This window comes from Tachysurus vachellii, chromosome 8 (genome assembly GCF_030014155.1).
Source record: "Tachysurus vachellii isolate PV-2020 chromosome 8, HZAU_Pvac_v1, whole genome shotgun sequence".
NCBI lineage: Eukaryota > Metazoa > Chordata > Actinopteri > Siluriformes > Bagridae > Tachysurus > Tachysurus vachellii.
In genome coordinates this window covers 23,627,998-23,651,745 of record NC_083467.1, presented here as the reverse complement: position 1 = coordinate 23,651,745, position 23,748 = coordinate 23,627,998, and the positions used below count along the sequence as shown (strand labels likewise).

At 42.7% G+C, this 23,748-nt stretch overlaps 1 protein-coding gene across 1 annotated transcript; it reads left to right on the top strand.

Moving 5' to 3' along the window:
- The first annotated feature begins 995 nt into the window (after positions 1–995).
- Positions 996–23,403, top strand: arpc2 (actin related protein 2/3 complex, subunit 2). The gene is made up of 10 exons (XM_060877004.1): positions 996–1,198; positions 6,356–6,390; positions 6,545–6,657; positions 10,736–10,781; positions 10,901–11,087; positions 11,232–11,325; positions 13,916–14,042; positions 17,312–17,412; positions 19,508–19,608; positions 22,965–23,403. Exons 1-10 carry the CDS (start codon positions 1,125–1,127, stop codon positions 22,984–22,986), a joined length of 900 nt encoding a protein of 299 aa, XP_060732987.1. The 5' UTR covers positions 996–1,124; the 3' UTR covers positions 22,987–23,403.
- The last annotated feature ends 345 nt before the right edge of the window (positions 23,404–23,748 follow it).

The window sequence follows — 23,748 nt, the reverse complement described above, 5'->3', positions numbered from 1 at the left end:
AGTGTTATTTAGTTTGTCACATTAGTGGGATATTATAATGCACCTGTAGTAGCTTGAAATAAAATAACGCTAAGAAATAACATTATATAGGATATAATAAACAAAATAAAATCAATGACAGGGCTCTCAACTATCACGCATTGAGAGTGACAGTCACTCATCTCGGTCTTTTGTAACGCTCTCCCGCCACACATCGTATTTCTCACACAGAAAAACTTTTTGACTATTTATCATATATTTAATATGCCGCAGCGCCCAAAATGTCTCTGTCCGCACCGCTGTCTCTATGGAACTGGGCAGGAATCAAGCGCGTCTCCCCTGGAGTTCTTAGTCGAGCCTGACAATCAGCCAATCAAAAAAAAAAAGGCTACACAATAGCCAATCAGAAAATAGCACTATTGTATCTGGGTTTTAAGTTTTAATGCAATAACCAATGAAAAAAAAGCAAATCCTGGAATTGTTCAGCATCATCCTCGTTTACCCACAGAGAAACCCACTGGAGCTGCGAGCATCACTTTGAGCACAGAGTAAGTCATGATCTCCTGTTTTAATGTTACAACAAATTCACAACTTGTTTGACACAAACAATGACATTTTGACTGCTGTTAGAGAGTTTCCAAGATAATCAGCATCAGTTTTTTATGAGTGTCTGTAACTTAGCCAACAGTTTTACAGCCTGTTCACTGACAACACCTGCTCAGAACAAGTAGTCTAGGCCAGTGGTTCTCAAACAGGGGGCCCTGAGATGGTGCCAGGGGCCCCGGTTCACTGACAACACCTGCACAGAACAAGTAGGCACTACATTGTATAATTTAATATGTTTTGTTTAATTCAAATATTAAGTTTTGGAAGGTTTTATGTCATACATTGTTGTGTTTGGGTGGGGGTTTGGAGATGTAACTCTTTCCTGGCCCTGCAATGCTCATATATGTATTTATATGCGTTTGATGCAGGCACCTTTATGGACACCCACAGACGTCAGGGCCTGAACTTCACTAAGGAAGTAAAGACCGGAAGCGCAGCCCAGAGATATTGTAGCATCTTTCGGAGGCTTGTTATAGTATTTTTTTTTATTATTATTATTATATATTTTTAATTTCAGGCCACACTGATCACCAATCACCATGATTCTGTTGGAAATAAACAATCGGATCGTAGAGGAGACGCTAAAGCTTAAATTTGAAAGCGCTTCCAACGGGTGAGTTAAAATGCATAGAGCTAATGCTAACGCGCTAATGCTAACAAGCTAACGCTAACAAGCTAATAGGTTTACAAAAGACTCGCCTTGACATAGACACGAGTGATAATATAAGTGCATTTTAGAGCTTATAAATCTGTAAAAGGGGCTTATTTTAAGGGGTGTCTTTAAATCCTCCCGTGTTGTATGAAGTCTAGGGTTAAAACAATAACACTATAAGATCAGCAGCTAATGAAAGGTTTGTGATGCCTGCATTATTATTATTATTATTATTATTATTATTATTATTATTATTATTATTATACGTGTCAGTACTATAACTGGACTCTATACACATATTGAGGGTGTGGAGTTTACATTTTAATGCTTTATCTAGTTGCCACCCAGATTCAGGTGACCTGCAGGTTAAACCTGTCAAACCCTTGAGGTTATGATACAAATAATAATAATAATAATAATAATAATAAAATATTGTTTGCATTAAGCTTTGTTTTCTATATTGAATGGACGTTTTGTGCAGTGTCGAGTGTGAAATAATTTCACTAAGGTGTTTGTTAATTGAAATGTTTGTGTCTTTTCTGCTTATGTTGACTCCACCTATCAGTCTCCATACAGAGCTTTTGCCATATAAGGTGGTTTTGTTCATTGCTTTCAAGCCTCCGCCCCTGACAGCTCCCGCTCTCTCTCTCTCTCTCTCTCTCTCTCTCTCTCTCTCTCTCTCTCTCTCTCTCTCTCTCTCTCTGATTTACAGCAGTTTCTCACTTCCTCACTTCTCCACAGCCAAACCGGTGCTGACCGTTTTGACTTATAGTTTTAGATTATAGATAAGATTTTTGTCCTCCTTCCTGCCTGGACGCGTTCCCAGTTGGTGCTGCTGTCACTTTTGTTTTCTTTTCTTTTGCTTTTACTAAGCGTGTATTAGCTATACAGCTAGGAACAGCTCCTATATCACCACATGATGTAGTCCTAGCCCTGAAGCTAAAACTGTTCTGGATTCAAGATATTAAACTAAAATAAATCCACTTGTCATTATTGACATTTACAGCATTTAGCAGATGCCTTTATATCCAGAGCGATGTAGAATTTTTATTCAATTTTATACAACTGAGTAATTGAGGATTAAGGGCTTTGCTCAGGGGCCCAACAGCGGCAGCTTGGCGGATATGGGATTCGAACTCACAACCTTCCGAATGGTAGCCTAACACCTTAACCATTAGGCTACACGTTCCCTATCGTTATCCTCGTACATTGTGTGAGAATATTTGTAGGACGACACGGTCGTCTATTATGTCATGCTTTTAATATGTATTTACATATTTATTACATATTTATTTTGCTGTTTTAGGACGGATTATCGGATAGGGAAAGAGAGATTAGTTAGGTTCAGATGGAGTGATGGGTGGAGGGATGTATAGGTTCAGATGGATAGACAGACAGGCAGGCAACTAAAATAAAGAGCGACATAGATCGGGAAAGAGAGGTTGATCGGTGAACACTGATAGATTGACAGGCAGAGATAGATAGACAGCTAAAGGAAGAGGAATATGGATACAGGTTGAGATAATAATTAGTAGATAGATACAAGCAGTGATAGACAGATAGACGCTACTGCACATGTTTTTGTTTTTTTTTGCATCAGACTTTGTCTTAAATGTTTAATTGATGAGTCAGTACAAAAATGTCTTAGTATTCAGCAAAAGGAAAAAAGACAATAGATCAAACTCGTAAAATTGTAAAAAACGATACGTTACAGCTGTATGTTTAACTCCTACTGCCAAAGGTTGTATGTTCTTTTTCCTGAAATATGCCCGATGAGCTGATTTAAACAGGAAGCCTGTGAGCTTAAACAAGGAGATGTTTAACATTTATGGAAAGACATTTATTTTTTCATCATGGGGTGTTTGACATACGAGTTTGCAGTTTCTGGTTTCTGTGGGTTTTTTTTGAGGAACTCATGAGGTAGCATCTGTTCACAGCAGTTATGACATAAGTGATAAAAACTAACTTGTCTTGTTAGATTCATTGTAGCTATAAATGGTTAGCTATTAAAGAGTGATTTGTCTTTTGTGGGCCATCACACAAGTCTGATAAGAATTGTTCACAGTAATATGAGACATGATCTACTTAAATACCGTTAGCAGATAGGCTGCACCACTCAGGAGGAAATATCCATTTACTGCTTCTACACAACCACAAAAATCCATTCGGTCACATTTCACACACTCTTCGTCACATTTCACACACTCTTCTTGGTAACTCGAAACGAACTATGAACATGTGAAAAAATAATTGGAGCTATTTTAAGCCTGGTGTTATCCACTGATTAGAATCCAGTGTAAGACCGGTGTAGCAGTGTACTGTAGTGAAATGACGTGACATACGGCTATGTACAGTGATCCATACTCAGAATTCGTTCTCTGCATTTAACCCATCCAAAGTGCACACACATAGCAGTGAACACACACACACACCATGAACACACACCCGGAGCAGTGTGCAGCCATTTATGCTGCGGCGCTCGGGGAGCTCAAGGGCACCTCAGTCTTTTGTATTGCCGGCCCGAGACTCGAACCCACAATCTTAGGGTTAGGAGTCAATCTCTCTAACCATTAGGCCGCGACTTCCCCCTACATCCTACATTCTACCTCTGAAGTCATGTGCCTCCCTAAGAAGACTATTGTGATGTACAGTAATGACAAAGCTATGGTTCACTAAAGAACTGAAAGTGCTCAGATTGAGTAAAGAATAGGCCTACAGATGTTGCATGGCGAGGAATTCTGTCTTGTGAAACAACGCACTGAAAGCAGTAATGGCTGAATATCAGGAAAGGCTGGAAAGCAGTTTTGCAGAAAGCACTTCATAGCTTCCTGGGGTTCCTTACAGAGACATTGCGACTTCAATCAGCTGAGCCCTCAAGCACCTGCCTCCTTTAATCTGGCGAATCAGCTAAACAGTTTAATGCTTGATTTGATAATCAGTAACACCTTCAATCCTACCCTACGTGCACATCAACATGTGCTCAAACAGTAAGGGCCTTTTTACACCTGGTCACTTCATGTGTTGTCTCTGATCCGATAGCTATCTGATTTGTTAAAACTGTTCCATTTACATCAGGCCACATAAATGCGTCTCGGCGAATCGGATATCAATCCAATCTTTCTACTCCCGCCCAAAATGCAAATATATTTGACCTCATTTCCGGGGTAATTGAAATGGAACACGCTTTGGTGTGTGCGGTTTTCAGAATGCAATCAAAAAGAAGACGAAAAACTCGTTACGACGTTTATGCTACAAAAAACAGCATTTACTGTTTGCTACATTTTCAATGGCGGCAGCAGTGCATTTTAAGCCCCAACGAGACACCTGGGTGAAAGATCACCTGCGAGTGACGTACTTCTGTTTGGGAGGAGTATAGCGCTGACGTATGTGGCTTGAACAACCACATTCATTTACACCTGGTCATTTTCATCTGAAATGCGTCCCAGACCACCTCCTGAAGTGGTTTGAGCGCTCGGATTTATATCCGTTTCAAAAACGTTTCAGAGGGCATTTAGACCTGGTGTTTTTACCATCGGATAGCTATCTGATCACAGAAAACGCATGAAGTGACCAGGTCTAAAAAGCCCCTAAGACGGATTCTTCATCTGACACCTTCCCGCCTCCATCCTATCCCCTCAAAACTCACACTAAGGACAAACAAGACATACACTCTCCATCCTCCCTCAACGCAACCGTCATCACTGTCAGTGAATTGAGGAATTTTTACAAGATCTTTAACAAGCAGAAGTTTCACATGACGGTTGCTGATTCTCAATGATTCTCAATGTTCCTACAGCGGTTATTCTGAAACGGAAATTACTTCTTGCTGAGTCTCACAGGATGACATGACCCCAGGTATGCATGGTGGTTTCAGTCGGCCCATGCTTCCAAATTGTAAAGTTGTAGGGTTCAGGTATATGTAGATGAACTCAATTCGAAGCGAGGTTTAAGTGAAGGCACTTTATTTTGCCAGATTTTCTGCAGATGAACCTTGAAGAAAGCTTAAGCTTCTATTAGATATTTCAAGTCAAGGCAAGAAGCTTTTAAATGTCATTACAACCATATATAGCTGTTGCAGTACATGGTGAAATGAGACAACGTTTCTCCAGGACCATGATGCTACATAGAACAAAGACAGAGCTAAGGATTTAATGTAAGGTAGTCCTAGATACATAAAGTGCATCTGTGCAACCTGGTGTGTTGTGTTCCGTACAGTTCAGTTATTAAGGAGTCTGATGGATTGTGGAAAGAAACTGTTACACAGTCTGGTCGTGAGGACCCGAATGCTTTGGCAAAATTTTCCAGACGGCAGAAGGGTGAAGAGTGTGTGAGGGGTGTGTGGGGTCATCCACAATGCTGTTGGTTTTGCGGATGCAGCGTGTGGTGTAAGTGTCCGTGATCGAGGGAAGAGAGACTCCAGTGATCTTCTCAGCTGTCCTCACTATCCGCTGCAGGGTCTTGCGATCCGAAATCAGACAGTGATGTAGCTGTTCAGAATGCTCTCAGTGGTCCCTCTGTAAAAAGGAGTCAGGTTGGAGGGAGGGAGATGTGCCTTTCTCAGCCTTCGTAGGAAACAGAGACGCTGCTGGGCTTTCTTGGTCAGTGAACTCAAAACAGTCCTGAAAAGAGGTGGGTCCTGCTGGCCAGGTTTTTACCTGTTTCAGAACCGGATTAGAGCGTCGGACGAGTGGCCTGAATGCTGGAATTAGCATAACAGAGACGTGGTCTGAGTAGGTCGAGGTGGGGGCGGGGCTCTGCACTGCAGGGGGCGGGGCTCCGCACAATACGAAATGGAGACGGTTGTGTAAACAAGAATGTTTCCCCTCTCCTAGCAAAGTTCACATACTGATAGTTTATAGAGCACTGATTTGAGAATTTGCTTGATTGAAATTGTATAATTTTTAAAAAAATAAATCGTGCATTGATTTATTAACGTGTTTCGGCACAAATATCTATCAGTCTATCTATCCTCCTACTAAAGGGAGGTCCGTCATGCTTACTCATTAGAATATTAGGCCTTCATTAGAAAACAAAGCCCTGAAGTCTGTTAACACTGGAACATTTTGTATTATTTTACACTTTCCCTTCATCCTTTCTCATTTTCTTGTTGGCTTTCAGGAACAAGCCTGAAGCCGTAGAAGTTACATTTGCTGGTGAGTCGCATCTTTTTTGTTTTTTTCATTTCACTGATAAAAATCCTTTCAATGCCTTAAGTTATTTACTTATTTTTTTTATGCAAGCATCAGATAAACTACTAAGAATCTTTTTCTTAAAAAAAAAAACGATGGCTATTTTTTTGTTTTCTAGATTTCGATGGCGTTCTCTACCACATCTCAAACCCCAACGGCGACAAGACCAAGGTGATGATCAGCATCTCGCTGAAGTTCTACAAAGAGCTGCAGGAGCACGGAGCTGACGAGGTACAAGCTTCACATCGCAGTTACATGTGTACTTTTTAGCGTGTGACACTTTTATCCAAAGTGCCTCACAGGTATTAAGTTAAATTCTAGACAATGTTTTGAGTGTTCTGCTCTGGAAATAATGAAGAAGCCACTTCAAATCATCTTAAATCACTGTATCTGGTTCCTGTCGAGGTTTCTTCTTCGTATCGTCTCAGGGAGTTTTTCCCTGCCACTCTGACCTCTGGCGTTCACATTAGGGATGCATTTTAAGTTAGAAATGCATGTCATGTGGCACTGATCTTTATTTAAAGAGCTATACAAATAAAATTGAATCGAATTGAAAGTCTGTTGAATTACTCACATTAAAACTATAACCAATTCAGAAATTAAGCTGATTCTCATATCTTTAAGTTTCCCAAAAGCTCCTGGTTACACAATTGGGCTTGAATATACAACGTACAGTTAAAGAAGGGAAATGATTTAGAATCACACTCCGGTGTCACTCAGATGAGGATGGGTTCACGTTTGAGTCTGGTTCTTCTCAAGGTTTCTTCATCATCTTGTCAGGGAGTTTTTTCTCAAAGCTCTCTACTATGGCTTGCTCATTGAGGGGCTTTTTACACCTGGTCACTTCACGCGTTTTCTGTGATCCGATAGCTACCCGATGGTAAAAAGACCAGGTCTAAATGCCCTCCGAAACGTTTTTGAGACGGATATAAATCCGATCGCTCAAACCATTTCAGGAGGTGGTCTGGGACGCGTTTCAGATGAAACTGGACAGGTGTAAATGAATGTGGTTGTTCAAGCCACATACGTCAGCGCTATACTCCTCCCAAACAGAAGTACGTCACTCGCAGGTGATCTTTCACCCAGATGTCTCATTGGGTCTTAAAATGCACTGATGCTGCCAGCGAAAATGCATCAAACAGTAAATGCTGTTTTTTGTAACATAACCGTCGTAATGAGTTTTTCGTCTTCTTTTTGATTGCATTCTGAAAACCGCATACACCAAAGTGTGTTCCATTTCAATTACCCCAGAAATGAGGTCAAATATATTTGCATTTTGGGCGGGAGTAGAAAGATCGGATCGATATCCGATTCGCCGAGACGCATTTATGTGGCCTGATGTAAATGGAACAGTTTTAACAAATCAGATAGCTATCGGATCAGAGAAAACACACGAAGTGATCAGGTGTAAATAGGCCCTAAGTTACTCAAACCTATTTACTTATTTAAGTATGAGTAAATTAAAAAAAAAAAAAATTCTGTTTTGTGACAATCGAAACGTAATTGTAAACTAGTCACTATTGGCCATGCCAAAGAAGTTGAAAAGAGGAAGAAAAAGGAAAGGGGAAACCCTTTGTGAGGAAAACTAGGGTTCAGTTCTTGCTTTACTGGCGGACAAGAGCGAGGTTTATCTATCCGTAACGTTTCAAATTCGATGGTTCATAAGGACAAGATCAAGCGGGACATTTGGGACAACAAAGCTATAGACTCTCAGAGGGTGAAATTGACTCTCTATTGAGCGAGGTGATCAACAACTCATTTGAATGTCGCCATCTAATCAACTGTAGGATAGAGAAAGCTAGAGAAAGAATGGCGTCGGTGTGAAGTGAATGTTAAGGGTCAGGCTCGTTTCAGATCAGACTTCTTAAGGCAGACTTAATGTTGTGGAAAGTTGGAATAAAGCCCTTCATAGAAAAGCAAGGAAGAGCTATGCTGAGGTTTAGCAGAGGATCCGATGATGATCCCAGGGTGCATCAGCAAATTGGAATCAGGCAGATTTGTCTTTAGAAGATAAGATAAGATAGAACTTTATTAACCCCAAAGGAAATTCTTTAGCTTCAGGATTAAAATTTCAATAAAATTTGATACAAATATGAAATGTACAGAAAATGTCAGTAGTGTTGAGAGACAGATGAGCTTAAGAATCAAAGGAAAGGTGTAGAAGACAGTTTAGAGGCTGTAGCAGTGAGGAAAAGACATGAGGCAGAGATGGAGGTAGCAGAGATGAGGATGTTGAGGTTCTCTTTAGGAGTGACGAGGACGGACAGGATTAGGGACGAGCACATCAGAGGGACAGCTCAGGTTGTCTGTTTTGGGGACAAGGTCAGAGAGGATAGATTGAGATGGTTTGGACATGTACAGAGGAGGGAGATGGTTATATTGGTAGAAGGATGTTGGAGATGGAGCTGCAGGTAAGCAGGTCAAAAGGAAGGTCAAAGAGGAGATTTATGGATGTGTTAAATGAGGACATGAAGATAATTGGTGATGGTGGAGGATGCTGAGGATAGAGTTAGATGAAAACAGATGACCCCTAACGGAAAAGATGAAAGAAGAAGATTGCTCCCAACTTAAAGAGGAGTTATAGAGTTTGATCACGACTGATAGGAAAGACCTCCTGCGGCATTCTGTGGTCTCAGTTTACTGTAAAGCTGAACGTGCTCCGGCTGGACTCCAGTGCCTCCAGTTTATGAAGGACGCAAGGATCAAATTTATCCTGGAAGAAAAATTCCTTCCTTCTGCTCTGAAAGTTTTCCCCAACTCTGAGGATTGGGTTTTTCTAGCTGGACCTGGCTCTGTGGCACACAGCCTGGTCAATCAAGGTCTGGATGGAGGACCACCATATCACGACTGTCACTGTCATGGCCAAGCCAATCTCCAGACCTGAACCCCTTGTGAAAACCACTGGAATGTGATTGAGAGCATGATGGATGGTTGCATGCTTACGAAAGCGTAACACGTGACTAGCCGTAACTTTTTCGTTATGTTTCTGAAAAAGTTTCCATTTCTGTCCTTATGTTTTTATTCATGTTATCCCTTTTTACAAGTCCTTTCACATGAGTCTTCAAAGGTCCTCTTAAAACGCACTAATCTGGAAGTTCTGATCAATCAGCTGATCTTTGACTGAATATTCTCAATGCAGTCACACTGTAAACCAGCAGCCTTTTATTTTTCATGACCCTGTCACAGCTCTTTGAGCAGACGATCACATTATGCAACAGGAAGCGCATATGAATCAACCCCAATAGAGGAAGTCGCACATCTGAGAAAAGCAGCCGAGTCGTGCAGCTCCAAAGAGACACAGACGAAGGAAATGTAAGCGTCACTCGTGAGAGACGGTTCTCTGTTAGAATTAAAATAATAGTGCAAAAGAGTTCTGGATATTTTGCCTCCTCATGATGGATGTGGTGCACTGCTCCCAGACGATGCAAACCAATATTCAAACCACGCTTGTGTGCACTTCATAACAAAAGGACGGCAGGCGTGGTGCGTGCAAGCCGAATGCAAATTCAGAGAAGACCACAGCAAAGCGGGAGCTTCTGCACGAAGTCTGGGCCTCGGAAATTGAAATCAGAGCTCCCATGTGGGTGTGGGGAACGAAGCAAAATGACACAACAGCGTACAGGTCTGATGGCCTCGCAGTTTAAAGAGATTAATCGAAACGCCGTTTTTTTTGTCCAGATTTTATTGTTGCGTAATAAAATTGCAGCAAATAAATCAGAAGCTTTGACTGAAGGTTGTTGGTCCCCATTCTCTCCAGGATTACAAGATTTTGTGATAGCAGAAATGAATACAATATAAACCAATGTCGATTTTTTTTTTGTCGAGTTTTGCCGAGTCGAGTTTTTCCTCACATTTGGTTCGAGATTCGTGTGACATCATCACAACACACATTTAGAAAAAACCTTCTGTCGTTCATGTGTGATGATCATGAGTAAGGAAAATCAGTACATATGTGTCTTCACTCATACTTCACTCACACACACTCTCATTCACTCACACAATCACACACTACGGACAATTTTCCAGAGATGCCAATCAACCTACCATGCATGTCTTTGGACCGGGGGAGGAAACCGGAGTACCCGGAGGAAACCCCCGAGGCACGGGGAGAACATGCAAACTCCACACACACAAGGCGGAGGCGGGAATCGAACGCCCAACCCTGGAGGTGTGAGGCGAACGTGCTAACCACTAAGCCACCGTGTCCCCCCTGACCAAAGACAACTGACAACAAATTTTCCAAGAGCGGTGTTATGATCAGATTTACTGTGAGATTTATTCAGTATGATCTTATTGTGTTTGGTTTCAGCTGCTCAAGAGGATCTATGGAAACTTCCTGGTGCCAGCAGAAGAGGGTAAGCTGAGATCCTTTCAATTTATAAGTTAGAAACAAAACAAAACAAATAAAAAAACTGGTTATGTGGGATAAAATAATAGTTCACACTGTTTTATGTTTCATCTCTCCTCTCCACAGGCTACAACGTGTCTTTGCTTTTTGACCTGGATTCTCTTCCAGCCAATAAGGAGGAAATGGTCCACCAGGCAGGCATGCTGAAGAGAAACTGCTTTGCATCCGTCTTTGAGAAGTACTTTAAGTTCCAGGAGGAAGGTCGCGAGGGCGAGCAGAGAGCCGTCGTGCATTACAGAGACGACGAGTCCATGTAGGTGAACTGGCCGAAATGTATAAGAGCGTAAAGTCAATCGGAGTAACACGAGCGTATCGCTCGTGACATGCCGTCATTCGTGTTGGAGATTAGAACGAGGGTTCTGAGTCCTCAGCTTTTCTCTGTCTTATCTTGTATCAGGTACGTGGAGGCGAAGAAGGATCGCGTTACCGTCGTGTTCAGCACGGTCTTCAAGGACGACGACGACGTCGTCATCGGAAAAGTGTTCATGCAGGTGCGTATCCTTGGAGACGTGGTCGTGTCTTTCTGTGGACGCTTTGTAGGCCAGGTTTACACCAGCACCCATACAGACCATCAGTCTGCTGTGGATCTGTCCCAATTCACATCCAATGTATCCATGAGGTTATCAGGATAGACAAAAGCAAAGCATGTGTGTGTCTCTCTGTGTGTGTCTCTCTCTGTGTGTGTGTCTCTCTGTGTGTGTGTCTCTCTGTGTGTGTCTCTCTCTGTGTGTGTCTCTCTCTGTGTGTGTCTCTCTCTGTGTGTGTGTCTCTCTGTGTGTGTGTCTCTCTGTGTGTGTGTCTCTCTGTGTGTGTGTCTCTCTGTGTGTGTGTCTCTCTGTGTGTGTGTCTCTCTGTGTGTGTGTGTCTGTGTGTGTGTGTGTCTGTGTGTGTGTGTCTGTCTGTGTGTGTGTGTGTGTCTGTGTGTGTGTGTGTCTGTGTGTGTATGTGTGTGTCTGTGTGTCTGTGTGTCTGTGTGTGTGTCTGTGTGTGTGTCTGTGTGTGTGTGTGTGTGTGTCTGTGTGTGTGTGTCTGTGTGTGTGTGTCTGTGTGTGTGTCTGTGTGTGTGTCTGTGTGTGTGTCTGTGTGTCTGTGTGTGTGTCTGTGTGTGTGTCTGTGTGTGTGTCTGTGTGTGTGTCTGTGTGTGTGTCTGTGTGTGTGTCTGTGTGTGTGTGTGTCTGTGTGTGTGTGTGTGTGTGTGTCTGTGTGTGTGTGTCTGTGTGTGTCTGTCTGTGTGTGTGTGTGTGTGTGTGTCTGTGTGTGTGTGTCTGTGTGTGTGTGTCTGTGTGTGTGTGTCTGTGTGTGTGTGTCTGTGTGTGTGTCTGTGTGTGTGTGTGTGTGTCTGTGTGTGTGTGTGTCTGTGTCTGTGTGTGTCTGTGTGTGTGTGTCTGTGTGTGTGTGTCTGTGTGTGTGTGTCTGTGTGTGTGTGTCTGTGTGTGTGTGTCTGTGTGTGTGTGTCTGTGTGTGTGTGTCTGTGTGTGTGTGTCTGTGTGTGTGTGTCTGTGTGTGTGTCTGTGTGTGTGTCTGTGTGTGTGTGTGTGTGTCTGTGTGTGTGTGTGTCTGTGTCTGTGTGTGTGTGTGTCTGTGTCTGTGTGTGTCTGTGTGTGTGTGTCTGTGTGTGTGTGTCTGTGTGTGTGTGTCTGTGTGTGTGTGTCTGTGTGTGTGTGTCTGTGTGTGTGTCTGTGTGTGTGTGTCTGTGTGTGTGTCTGTGTGTGTCTGTGTGTGTGTCTGTGTGTGTGTGTCTGTGTGTGTGTGTGTCTGTGTGTGTGTGTCTGTGTGTGTGTGTCTGTGTGTGTGTCTGTGTGTGTGTCTGTGTGTGTGTGTGTCTGTGTGTGTGTCTGTGTGTGTCTGTGTGTGTGTCTGTCTGTGTGTGTCTGTGTGTGTCTGTGTGTGTGTCTGTGTGTGTGTGTCTGTGTGTGTATGTGTGTCTGTGTGTGTGTGTCTGTGTGTGTGTCTGTGTGTGTGTCTGTGTGTGTGTCTGTGTGTGTGTGTCTGTGTGTGTGTGTCTGTGTGTGGGTGTCTGTGTGTGTGTGTCTGTGTGTGTGTGTCTGTGTGTGTGTGTCTGTGTGTGTGTGTGTGTGTCTGTGTGTGTCTGTGTGTGTGTGTGTGTCTGTTTGTGTGTGTCTGTTTGTGTGTGTCTGTGTGTGTCTGTCTGTGTGTGTCTGTGTGTGTGTCTGTGTGTGTGTCTGTCTCTGTGTCTGTGTCTCTGTGTGTGTGTCTTTGTGTGTGTGTATGTGTTTTATTTATTTCATATTTTTTTTCATTAAAAAAAAAATTAATTAATTTAATTTTGGTTTTAATTTTTAAATTATTATTTTTTAATACTAGTTTTTCCCCCCTCTAGTTTTGCACTGGAACATTTAGAGTAGTTATGAGTAAGGGAACCGTATCGCCACCAGATTATCAACGCGCAATTTAACAAACACTCGCCTCAAAAGACATCACTTTGTTCAGTAATATAATATCAACATTAATATTTAAGATTTTCGTTGGTTTCATAAATCATAAAGCTCAAGTCTTAATTAAAATAAATAAATAAATAAATGAGATGTACTCAACATCAGTTTTTATTATTCATTTATTTAATTATTTATTATTTCAATTATGATTCTCACTGTAGATTCTAGGATTCTTCTCTTTTACCAGATTTGACTGTAGAATTTGTAATAAAATTCCAAAAGATAAGAGTCCAGCTTCCTTTTATCTCAAATATATATTGAAATTAAAAATATCTTTGTCGCATACAAAGTACAATCAGCGTCATAAAAATAGAATGTATATAGACTTCTAAATGGATTACAAGATTATTCGAATTAGGTTGGAAAGGAAGAAAAAATATGTAATGTATATTAGATATCTGTATGAATACAGATCATCTACAGAACATTGAGTCTTATGAATAAAGTGCAGATGTGTGCAGTTACTGAGGTACAGACTGGTATTTGTGGGTTAAAACTTCGCAGTGGCATGTTGTTGGTCCTGGGATTTGAACTCGTATCCGCCCCTAAAAGTCTCAGTCACTCCAGTAAAACGACGCATTTCTTCTTTAGTGAGTTCTCAGATTTTTTTTCTCCTCCTATACAGGAGTTTAAGGAGGGCCGGCGTGCGAGTCACACGGCTCCTCAAGTGCTGTTCAGCCACCGAGAGCCTCCTCTGGAGCTGAAGGACACGGACGCTACGGTGGGAGACAACATCGGCTACATCACCTTCGGTAGGTACATTTAACACGCAGGATACGCTCTCATGTTGTGGTTTTAACTTCATAACACATCTGAACTCCGCCTACAAACTCCTTATACAGACTGTACGTATGTTTTTATCGTCTCTGGAGCCGTGAGAGATTGCACCGTACTTCAAAAAGATATTCCCTCTGCTGGTGTTTTGATGATGATGATGATGATGATGATGATGCATCACTCCATGATTAATATCATTTTTATTCTCATCAGTTCATCTGGGAGCCTTGTACATGGGGCGGAGTCATCTGAGAAGAGATCGCGCCCATGGGGATAGGATTGTTTTATCATTGACAAAAACGTTGACAAAAAGTAGTTGTGTTCTCTAAACCACATCTTTTGTTTACTACATGGGTCAAACGCTCATCATACAAAATCACGCTGGATGTGTTCCAAACCACACACTTATATCACGCCAAGCATCATTTAGACTAAAAACCTCAGTAAACCTCAGTAGAAGGCAGTGATAGAAGGATGTAGTTTGTGTTTCTTCACACTGTAACAACCCCCTGTTTGGAAAAGCCTTTAAACACCAAACAGTGAGGTGATGTGAGGTGGGGCACTTTACCTGTGGCAGATATTGTGTATGTGTCTGCCTGTCGGTGTGTGTATGTGTGTGTGTCTGTCTGTCGGGGTGTGTGTGTGTCTGTCTGTCTGTCGGGGTGTGTGTGTGTGTGTTTGTCTGTCTGTCGGGGTGTGTCTGTCTGTCGGGGTGTGTGTGTCTGTCTGACTGTCGGGGTGTGTGTGTGTGTGTCTGTCTGACTGTCGGGGTGTGTGTGTGTCTGTCTGACTGTCGGGGTGTGTGTGTGTCTGTCTGACTGTCGGGGTGTGTGTGTGTCTGTCTGACTGTCGGGGTGTGTGTGTGTCTGTCTGACTGTCGGGGTGTGTGTGTGTCTGTCTGACTGTCGGGGTGTGTGTGTGTCTGTCTGACTGTCGGGGTGTGTGTGTGTCTGTCTGACTGTCGGGGTGTGTGTGTCTCTGTCTGACTGTCGGGGTGTGTGTGTGTCTGTCTGACTGTCGGGGTGTGTGTGTGTCTGTCTGTCTGTCGGGGTGTGTGTGTCTGTCTGTCGGGGTGTGTGTGTGTCTGTCTGTCTGTCGGGGTGTGTGTGTGTCTGTCTGTCTGTCGGGGTGTGTGTGTGTCTGTCTGTCTGTCGGGGTGTGTGTGTCTGTCTGTCTGTCGGTGCGTGTGTGTGTGTGTGTCTGTCTGTCGGTGCGTGTGTGTGTGTCTGTCTGTCTCTGTCGGTGCGTGTGTGTGTGTGTCTGTCTGTCTGTCTGTCGGTGCGTGTGTGTGTGTCTGTCTGTCTGTCGGTGCGTGTGTGTGTGTCTGTCTGTCTGTCGGTGCGTGTGTGTGTGTCTGTCTGTCTGTCTGTCGGTGCGTGTGTGTCTGTCTGTCTGTCGGTGCGTGTGTGTCTGTCTGTCTGTCTGTCGGTGCGTGTGTGTCTGTCTGTCTGTCTGTCGGTGCGTGTGTGTCTGTCTGTCTGTCTGTCGGTGCGTGTGTGTGTGTCTGTCTGTCTGTCGGTGCGTGTGTGTGTGTTTGTCTGTCGGTGCGTGTGTGTGTGTGTCTGTCTGTCTGTTGGTGCGTGTGTGTGTGTCTGTCTGTCTGTCGGTGCGTGTGTGTGTGTCTGTCTGTCTGTCGGTGCGTGTGTGTCTGTCTGTCTGTCTGTCGGTGCGTGTGTGTCTGTCTGTCTGTCTGTCGGTGCGTGTGTGTCTGTCTGTCTGTCTGTCGGTGCGTGTGTGTCTGTCTGTCTGTCGGTGTGTGTGTGTCTGTCTGTCTGTCGGTGCGTGTGTGTGTGTCTGTCTGTCTGTCGGTGCGTGTGTGTGTGTCTGTCTGTCTGTCGGTGCGTGTGTGTGTGTCTGTCTGTCTGTCGGTGCGTGTGTGTGTGTCTGTCTGTCTGTCGGTGCGTGTGTGTGTGTCTGTCTGTCTGTCGGTGCGTGTGTGTGTGTGTCTGTCTGTCTGTCGGTGCGTGTGTGTGTGTCTGTCTGTCTGTCTGTCGGTGTGTGTGTGTGTCTGTCTGTCTGTTGGTGCGTGTGTGTGTGTCTGTCTGTCTGTCGGTGCGTGTGTGTGTGTCTGTCTGTCTGTCGGTGCGTGTGTGTGTGTCTGTCTGTCGGTGTGTGTGTGTCTGTCTGTCTGTCGGGGTGTGTGTGTGTCTGTCTGTCTGTCGGGGTGTGTGTGTGTCTGTCTGTCTGTCGGGGTGTGTGTGTGTCTGTCTGTCTGTCGGGGTGTGTGTGTCTGTCTGTCTGTCGGTGCGTGTGTGTGTGTCTGTCTGTCTGTCGGTGCGTGTGTGTGTGTCTGTCTGTCTGTCTGTCGGTGCGTGTGTGTGTGTCTGTCTGTCTGTCGGTGCGTGTGTGTGTGTCTGTCTGTCTGTCGGTGCGTGTGTGTGTGTCTGTCTGTCTGTCGGTGCGTGTGTGTGTGTCTGTCTGTCTGTCGGTGCGTGTGTGTGTGTGTCTGTCTGTCTGTCGGTGCGTGTGTGTGTGTCTGTCTGTCTGTCTGTCGGTGTGTGTGTGTGTCTGTCTGTCTGTTGGTGCGTGTGTGTGTGTCTGTCTGTCTGTCGGTGCGTGTGTGTGTGTCTGTCTGTCTGTCGGTGCGTGTGTGTGTGTGTCTGTCTGTCGGTGCGTGCGTGTGTCTGTCTGTCGGTGCGTGTGTGTGTGTGTCTGTCTGTCGGTGCGTGTGTGTGTGTGTCTGTCTGTCGGTGCGTGTGTGTGTCTGTCTGTCGGTGCGTGTGTGTGTCTGTCTGTCGGTGCGTGTGTGTGTCTGTCTGTCGGTGTGTGTGTGTCTGTCTGTCGGTGTGTGTGTGTCTGTCTGTCGGTGTGTGTGTGCCTGTCTGTCGGTGTGTGTGTGCCTGTCTGTCGGTGTGTGTGTGCCTGTCTGTCGGTGTGTGTGCCTGTCTGTCGGTGTGTGTATATGTGTGTTTGAATGCGCCTGTGCCTGTGTGAGTGTGCGCACGTGTGTGAGCAAGCGCACGAGTGTGTGTGTCAGTGTCAACATCCATTTCCCTTTGAAACCTCCCCATGTTTTAATGACAGCAGTAACACTGTCAAGGTAAAATTAAGAGAATTATTGTAGACAAATATTTTCCCATGATCCTCTTGAATGATGCGTTAGGAAGATTGTGCTGGAGGCAAACTAATACCAGATATAAATAATATTTAATATAATAATAATAATAATAATAATAGAATGTGAGTCGTCATCATCTATTAATTATGAATCTTCTATTAATAAAGGTATTTTTATTTCCTCTAGTCCTCTTCCCTCGTCATACCAACGCCAACGCCAGAGACAACACCATCAATCTCATCCACACCTTCCGTGATTACCTGCACTACCACATCAAGTGCTCCAAGGTGGGATCTCCATTTTACTTACACACACACACACACACACACACACACACACACACACACACACACACACACACACACACACACACGTACGTGTAGAATCAGCACACATACATGAGACACACACTTACAATACAGAAAGGAGAGAAACACCCGACACAGAAGTGAGACACACACAAAGACGTGTACAGTCAACACGCACACACAAAGCGCACACATACAATACAGAAATTAGAGGCACACATACGACACTCAACACGTACGATCGACACATTCTACACGTTCAGGAGACACACACACACACAATATAGAAATGAGAGAGAACACGACACGTGTACAATCGACACACACAAGACGCACACAGGCAATACAGAAACGAGAAGCACACAAGAAGAGACGTGATACACATACAACATGTATGATTGGTGCACACACACGATAGACACATAAAATGCAAAAAGTGAGAGACACACACACGGCACAGAAACAAGAGATACACACGAGACACATACTATACACACACGCAACATAATAACGTACACAATTCACCACTTAAATCAATTAAATCATTTTATTTTTATAAAACAGGAATCTCTCAAATCTTTTTTATAAATATCTCCCACAAGCCACATCCACGTCATCACTGACACACAGACTCTCTGATCCCTTTTAGGGCTCCAGTGGGAAACAAAAAAAAACCCTTATAAATGCTGTTAGAAGAGACTGACATAAAGCATGTAAAAAAAAAATAATAGTTTGGATGCTGTGTGCATGGGTGTAAATCCCGGGGCGGACGGAGGGGACGTCCCCCCCCCATCAGAGGGTTGTCCCCCCCATCAGAGGGTTGTCCCCCCCCATCAGAGGGTTGTCCCGCCCAAAAAAATTATTTAAAAAATATCGCACTCTCTATTGTGAAAAACATATGTATGTATACCTAAATAATTGTGTAAGTAGAAAACAAAAAAAAAACGCAAAAAAATGTATTTATAAACAGTTGAGTTCCCCCTCCCCTCCCCTTCCTCACAGTGGTTTGTCCCACTACCTGCTTTCCCAGTTCATCTCACCTACTCTGCACACACGAGTCAGGTGTGTGACTGCGGCTCAGTTAATGTTGAACTCCATTAAGTAATTTAAATAAAGCGATTCTCTTTAATGTAGTTGATACAGACTCGTTCATAAATTAGCTGCGGCAAAAATGCTGATTACCGATGTAATTTTCCATGAATCTGCTATATTAGAGATTAAAATATTACTCATCTAGTTAACGTTAGCTTGTTTACACGTTAGCTTGTTTACACGTTAGCTTGTTTACACGTTAGCTTGTTGCATAGTGCACTGTAACTAACACGCCAAAGCCGTTTTCTTGTGTTTATACATAAAGCAGTTAGTGTAAATTGATTATTTAATAATTGATTTTGTTATAAAACATTACTTATTTTATATAGATTTTTCACAATAACAGTCATGTTTATATTTTATTGTATGTTGATGACTTAACTATAAACAATACAAACAATGTAATAAATAGTTTTGAAGAAAAATCTGCTTTGTAATTGACCCTGAGAAAAACTTCTATATAGATAAATATAGAATATTTCTAGAATATATCTATATAAATATAACCATAATGACGCGGTCTCCATGCTACAATAATAATGATAAAAGCAAAGTTTTTCACTGTGGGGACAATTAGACTGTATCATTTGTGTCCCCCTTCAAAAATTGCTCATGAGAAATTTAATATTTATTGTCCCCCCCTACTGTTAAATGAAATTTACGCCCATGGTTGTGTGTGATGTTTTCCAGTCCATAATGCTGTGATTTGATTGGCTGGGACTCTTTCGATGACGACCTCCTTACGCACAGCAGCGTTAATGAAACACGTTATTTATTTGCACGTAGCTTTACATTTCAAGATTGTCTACAGTTATATTACAGTATGCAACTCACAGTAAAATAAAAATCGGACCCTTTTCCGATAAAGGACATTTAAAAAAATAAATTAAAGAAATGAATAGAAAGAAATACGTGTAATATGGAGAAAATAGACAGAATGGAAGTGATGTAGAAATAAACTGTTGTGCTCTGCTCGTCTTAGGCTTACATCCACACCCGCATGAGAGCCAAGACCTCCGAATTCCTGAAGGTTCTGAACCGCGCTCGGCCCGACGCCGAAAAGAAAGAGATGAAGACGATCACGTGAGTATCACAGCCAACACCGATCCAGAGAGTGATCGCCTGAGCAAGGCCCTTAACCCTTAAATACTCAGCTTTGTGTCCTCACACTCAGATGAACCAATAGAATGATGAGGTTTAAGGAGTTGGACAGTACAGGAATGCTCTACCTACCTCGAGAACCATCAGAGGTGGAATTAGAACAATTTATCCCTATTTGTCTGGGGAATGTCTAACAATCCCTCAGGAGGACGTGAAGTGAGACGTAACGAGTCGGTTTCTACAGAAAGTTAAACAAAGCGCAAGATTGTACATATTCGTTGAAATCGGAGACGCCGATAAACCAAAAAAAAACAACTCGGATATCAGAGAAAACGTATCAGATGTCTGTACCAAACTGGATTTGATGTGGTTTCAGATTTATTTTTGTTCTTATATTCTGTGCGTGTGCGTGCGTGTGCGTGCGTGCGTGCGTGCGTGCGTGCGTGCGTGCGTGCGTGCGTGCGTGTGCGTGCGCGTGCGCGTGCGCGTGCGCGTGCGCGTGCGTGTGCGCGTGCGCGTGTGCGTGTGCGTGCGTGTGTGTGCGTGCGTGCGTGCGCGTGCGTGCGCGTGCGTGCGTGCGTGTGTGTGTACGCGTGCGTGTGTCTGTGGGTATGTGTCTGTGTGTGTGTCTGTCTGTGGGTATGTGTCTGTGTGTGTGTCTGTCTGTGGGTGTGTATAGTAGTGTATGTGATTCAGTTCTTTAGTTACAGAAAATCAGGAAGGAAATTATTTGTATGTTTATAAATTCTTAATCTGTTTACATTTCTATTCACAAATTTCTGAGTTCTAAATAAAAACTACCGAAAGTGACCAAAGTGTTGCGGGTGGTTAAGTACAGAACCGAGTAAAGAGCATTAAAAATACTTATCGATGACCATAAAAGGAAACAGGAAGTAAAAACGAAAATCCTAAGGAGGAATTTAGACGAAAGCCTCCACCCTGTTTTCTACCTCTATAACTCAGTAGCATCAGGAAAAAGTTGGGAAACACAAAATTGATTTAGAGGTTAATTCGTGTTGCTGATCTTCTTCTTCTTCTTCTTCTTCTTTCGGCTTTTCCCTTCAGGGGTCGCCACAGCGAATCATCTCTCTCCACCTGTCCCTATCTTCTGCGTCCTCAACACTTGCACCCACTAGCTTCAAATCCTCATTAATTACATCCATATACCTCCTCTTTGGCCTTCCTCTTTGCCTCCTGTCTGGCAGCTCCATGTCCAACATTCTCCTACCAATATACTCACTCTCCCTCCTCTGAACATGTCCAACCATCTTAATCTCGCCTCCCTAACTTTGTCCCCCAAACGTCCAACATGAGCTGTCCCTCGTGTTGCTGATGGGAAAGTTAAATAAATAATAAATAAAAACCTGTAGTAAGAGCTAAAGCCATGCGATTATGGAGTACACGGTTGTCGACTTCACGTTAACTCCCACTTTGTTACACACTTCCTCGTAAGCGTAATGTAAGCATAACTTGAGCTTTTGGAGCAGCCTATGAGGAAGCAGTTTATTTTTGGTTCGCTGATTTTAACTTTTATGGTCGCAAAGTCCAGCAGAGCAGGAAGTGGCACGGTTTGTGATTTTCCTGTGTTAATATTTAAACAGTAAATTGTCTCTTTAACACAGGCTTAAAAAATGCAGCTCTTTGTTTAAGGAAGTCGAATGAGCAACCTGTCAACAGTCTGTTTTACCAGTGGATTTTTTTTCTTTTTTTGGCACGTAGAGGTCACAAAATTCAGTTTCTATTCAAAACACACACACACACACTGTGATCTCAGCAGCAGGGTCGTTAATGGTTCGAGTTTTACAAAAACTTCTGCTAATCTCCTGGGAATTTCACACAGAACTGTCTGTAAAGTTTATACAGAATGGTGCGAAAAACTATCCAGTATGCGGAAACACAGATTTACACCATTTTACAACATGCCTACAAAATGGGGGGGGAGAAAATCACTCCTCGTTCCTTCCTCTTTTGTTAGCAACAGCCAACTCATGAGGTGAGTGTTGGCTCCAGCACTTAAGGCGCCGGATTGTGGTCAGAGGATCTGGGTTCAAGCACCAAGCCGCCTTTGTTGGGCCCCTGAATAAGGCCCTTAACACTCTCTCTGCTCCAGGGGCACTGTGCTTGATCCCAACCTCCAAAGTTGGGATACATGAAGAAAGCATTTCACTGTGCTGTAACGTATAAATATATAACACAAATATTTACTTCCTCAAAATAGTAAACTGTATAGACACAGATATAAAGTTACAGATAAAACAGGCAAATATTCCTATATGTTGCTGAATCTAAAGTGAATACTCACACACACACACACACACACACACACACACATATATTGATTTGACATCACGTTGATTTGACGATACAAGATGGCGCCGGTAAAGTCGGCTGCTGTCGCGACTGCTCCGGTCACTTTGCCTTTTTTGTTCATTTTATATATTTATTTATATAGATACCATTTTATTTATAGTATTTATTTATAATATTTTCATATTTTATATAGTTTTTTATATAGTTTTTTTTATATAGTTTATACTTTTTTATTTATCTCCTTTTGGTTTTGGTTTATTTTTTTATCCTAAATTGCATTCTCTTTTTTATGCTTATACCCTGTATGTATGTGTGTGTGACAAATAAAATTTGATTTGGTTTGATCACTCGCTGAACTTCGAGGAGCAACAAGACCATCCAACCATTTTTGTTTGTTTTTTTCCCCCGATAGGCGCTTCAGAATTACAAGTTAGTCGAATGCACCATTCTGTTCACTTCATACACAAAGTCAGTGTTTATTTCTTGGGAGACAAAAAAAAAGTTCTTGCTTTTGTAAAAGAGCGTAAACTTCTTTTAAAGACGGGCCACAGTCGCTTCGGACATCGTCCTTAAATACTAATCCCGTGTTGAGCTTTACTTCAAAGAGACGAAGCGATATCAGAGCATTGTAACAATTGTTTTGCTTTTCAGTGCAGAACGTTTTCCACACGGCCCAAATAAAAAGCGGTACCGTTTGCGTGTCGTGTTTCTCGCCAGTTTGACCAGTTTTTTTTTTTTTTTGCTAAAGCACTGAATCTTCTCCATCTCTGAAATAAGAAGCCTGTTCTAACTTCTGCTTTGTTTCTGCAACCAAATCACCACCACAGTGTTTTTCACAGTAACACATTCCCTGTGTTGTTCTAGCTAAGCCACTAAAGAATGCATAGAATTTTAGGAATGCATTGTTTTGTGATCATGCTCAAACACACGGTTCTCATTCCATTAGATAAGTTTTTTTTTAATCGCTTCACCATTTAAAAAAAAAAAAAACTTTGATTGTTTAGCTAATTCTAATTTCCTTTCTCCAGGGGCAAGACATTTTCTCGCTAAAGCAACACAGCGACCAAACATGCTTACAGGACCAGCCAGTGCTCCCCGAGCGCTAAGCGGAGCTACAACACCCGAATTCGGACAGCGCTTGCGACTCGTAAGATGCTTGCAAATCCTTCAAGGAACAAAATTAATTTCTTTTGAATTTTCACAGAGTTCGACAAAAAGTCGGAAACATTTTTTATACAGCCCGCGGTAAATTGGACATTGGTACTTTTTCTGCACCTTCCCACTATAACCTGCCTTTGTGTCGTCTGAGAAAACGTTTCCGCAGTATTGCTCCACGTCTGTACTGTTGTCTTTCACTCTGTCCCAGATTACCTGTCTGCTTTTGATCTAGTAAATAAAACAGTCTTAGAGAAATGATGTGTTGATGTCTTCATGTGCTTCGATTAAAAGTTCTGCCACATGGAAAAATGATTACCTGTATTTCTTTTACTTGCTTATTATGTTTATATCTGAAATGAGATATTCAGTTTTATTTATATAGAGCTTTTAACAATGGACATTGTGGACGGAATGGACAATGGATATAAGTTCGAGATTTAATATTAGATGTATTTATACCTAATGAACAAGCCTGAGGTGACTGTGGTGAGGAAAAACTCCTTTAGATGGAAGAGGAAGGAACCTTGAGAGGAACCAGACTTAAAAGTGAACCTCATCCTCATTTAGGTGACACTGGAGGATGTGATTATAAACTGTTATAAACACCAGAGAGTGTTATTATGAATAATGTCCTTTCTACAGTCGGATACAGTC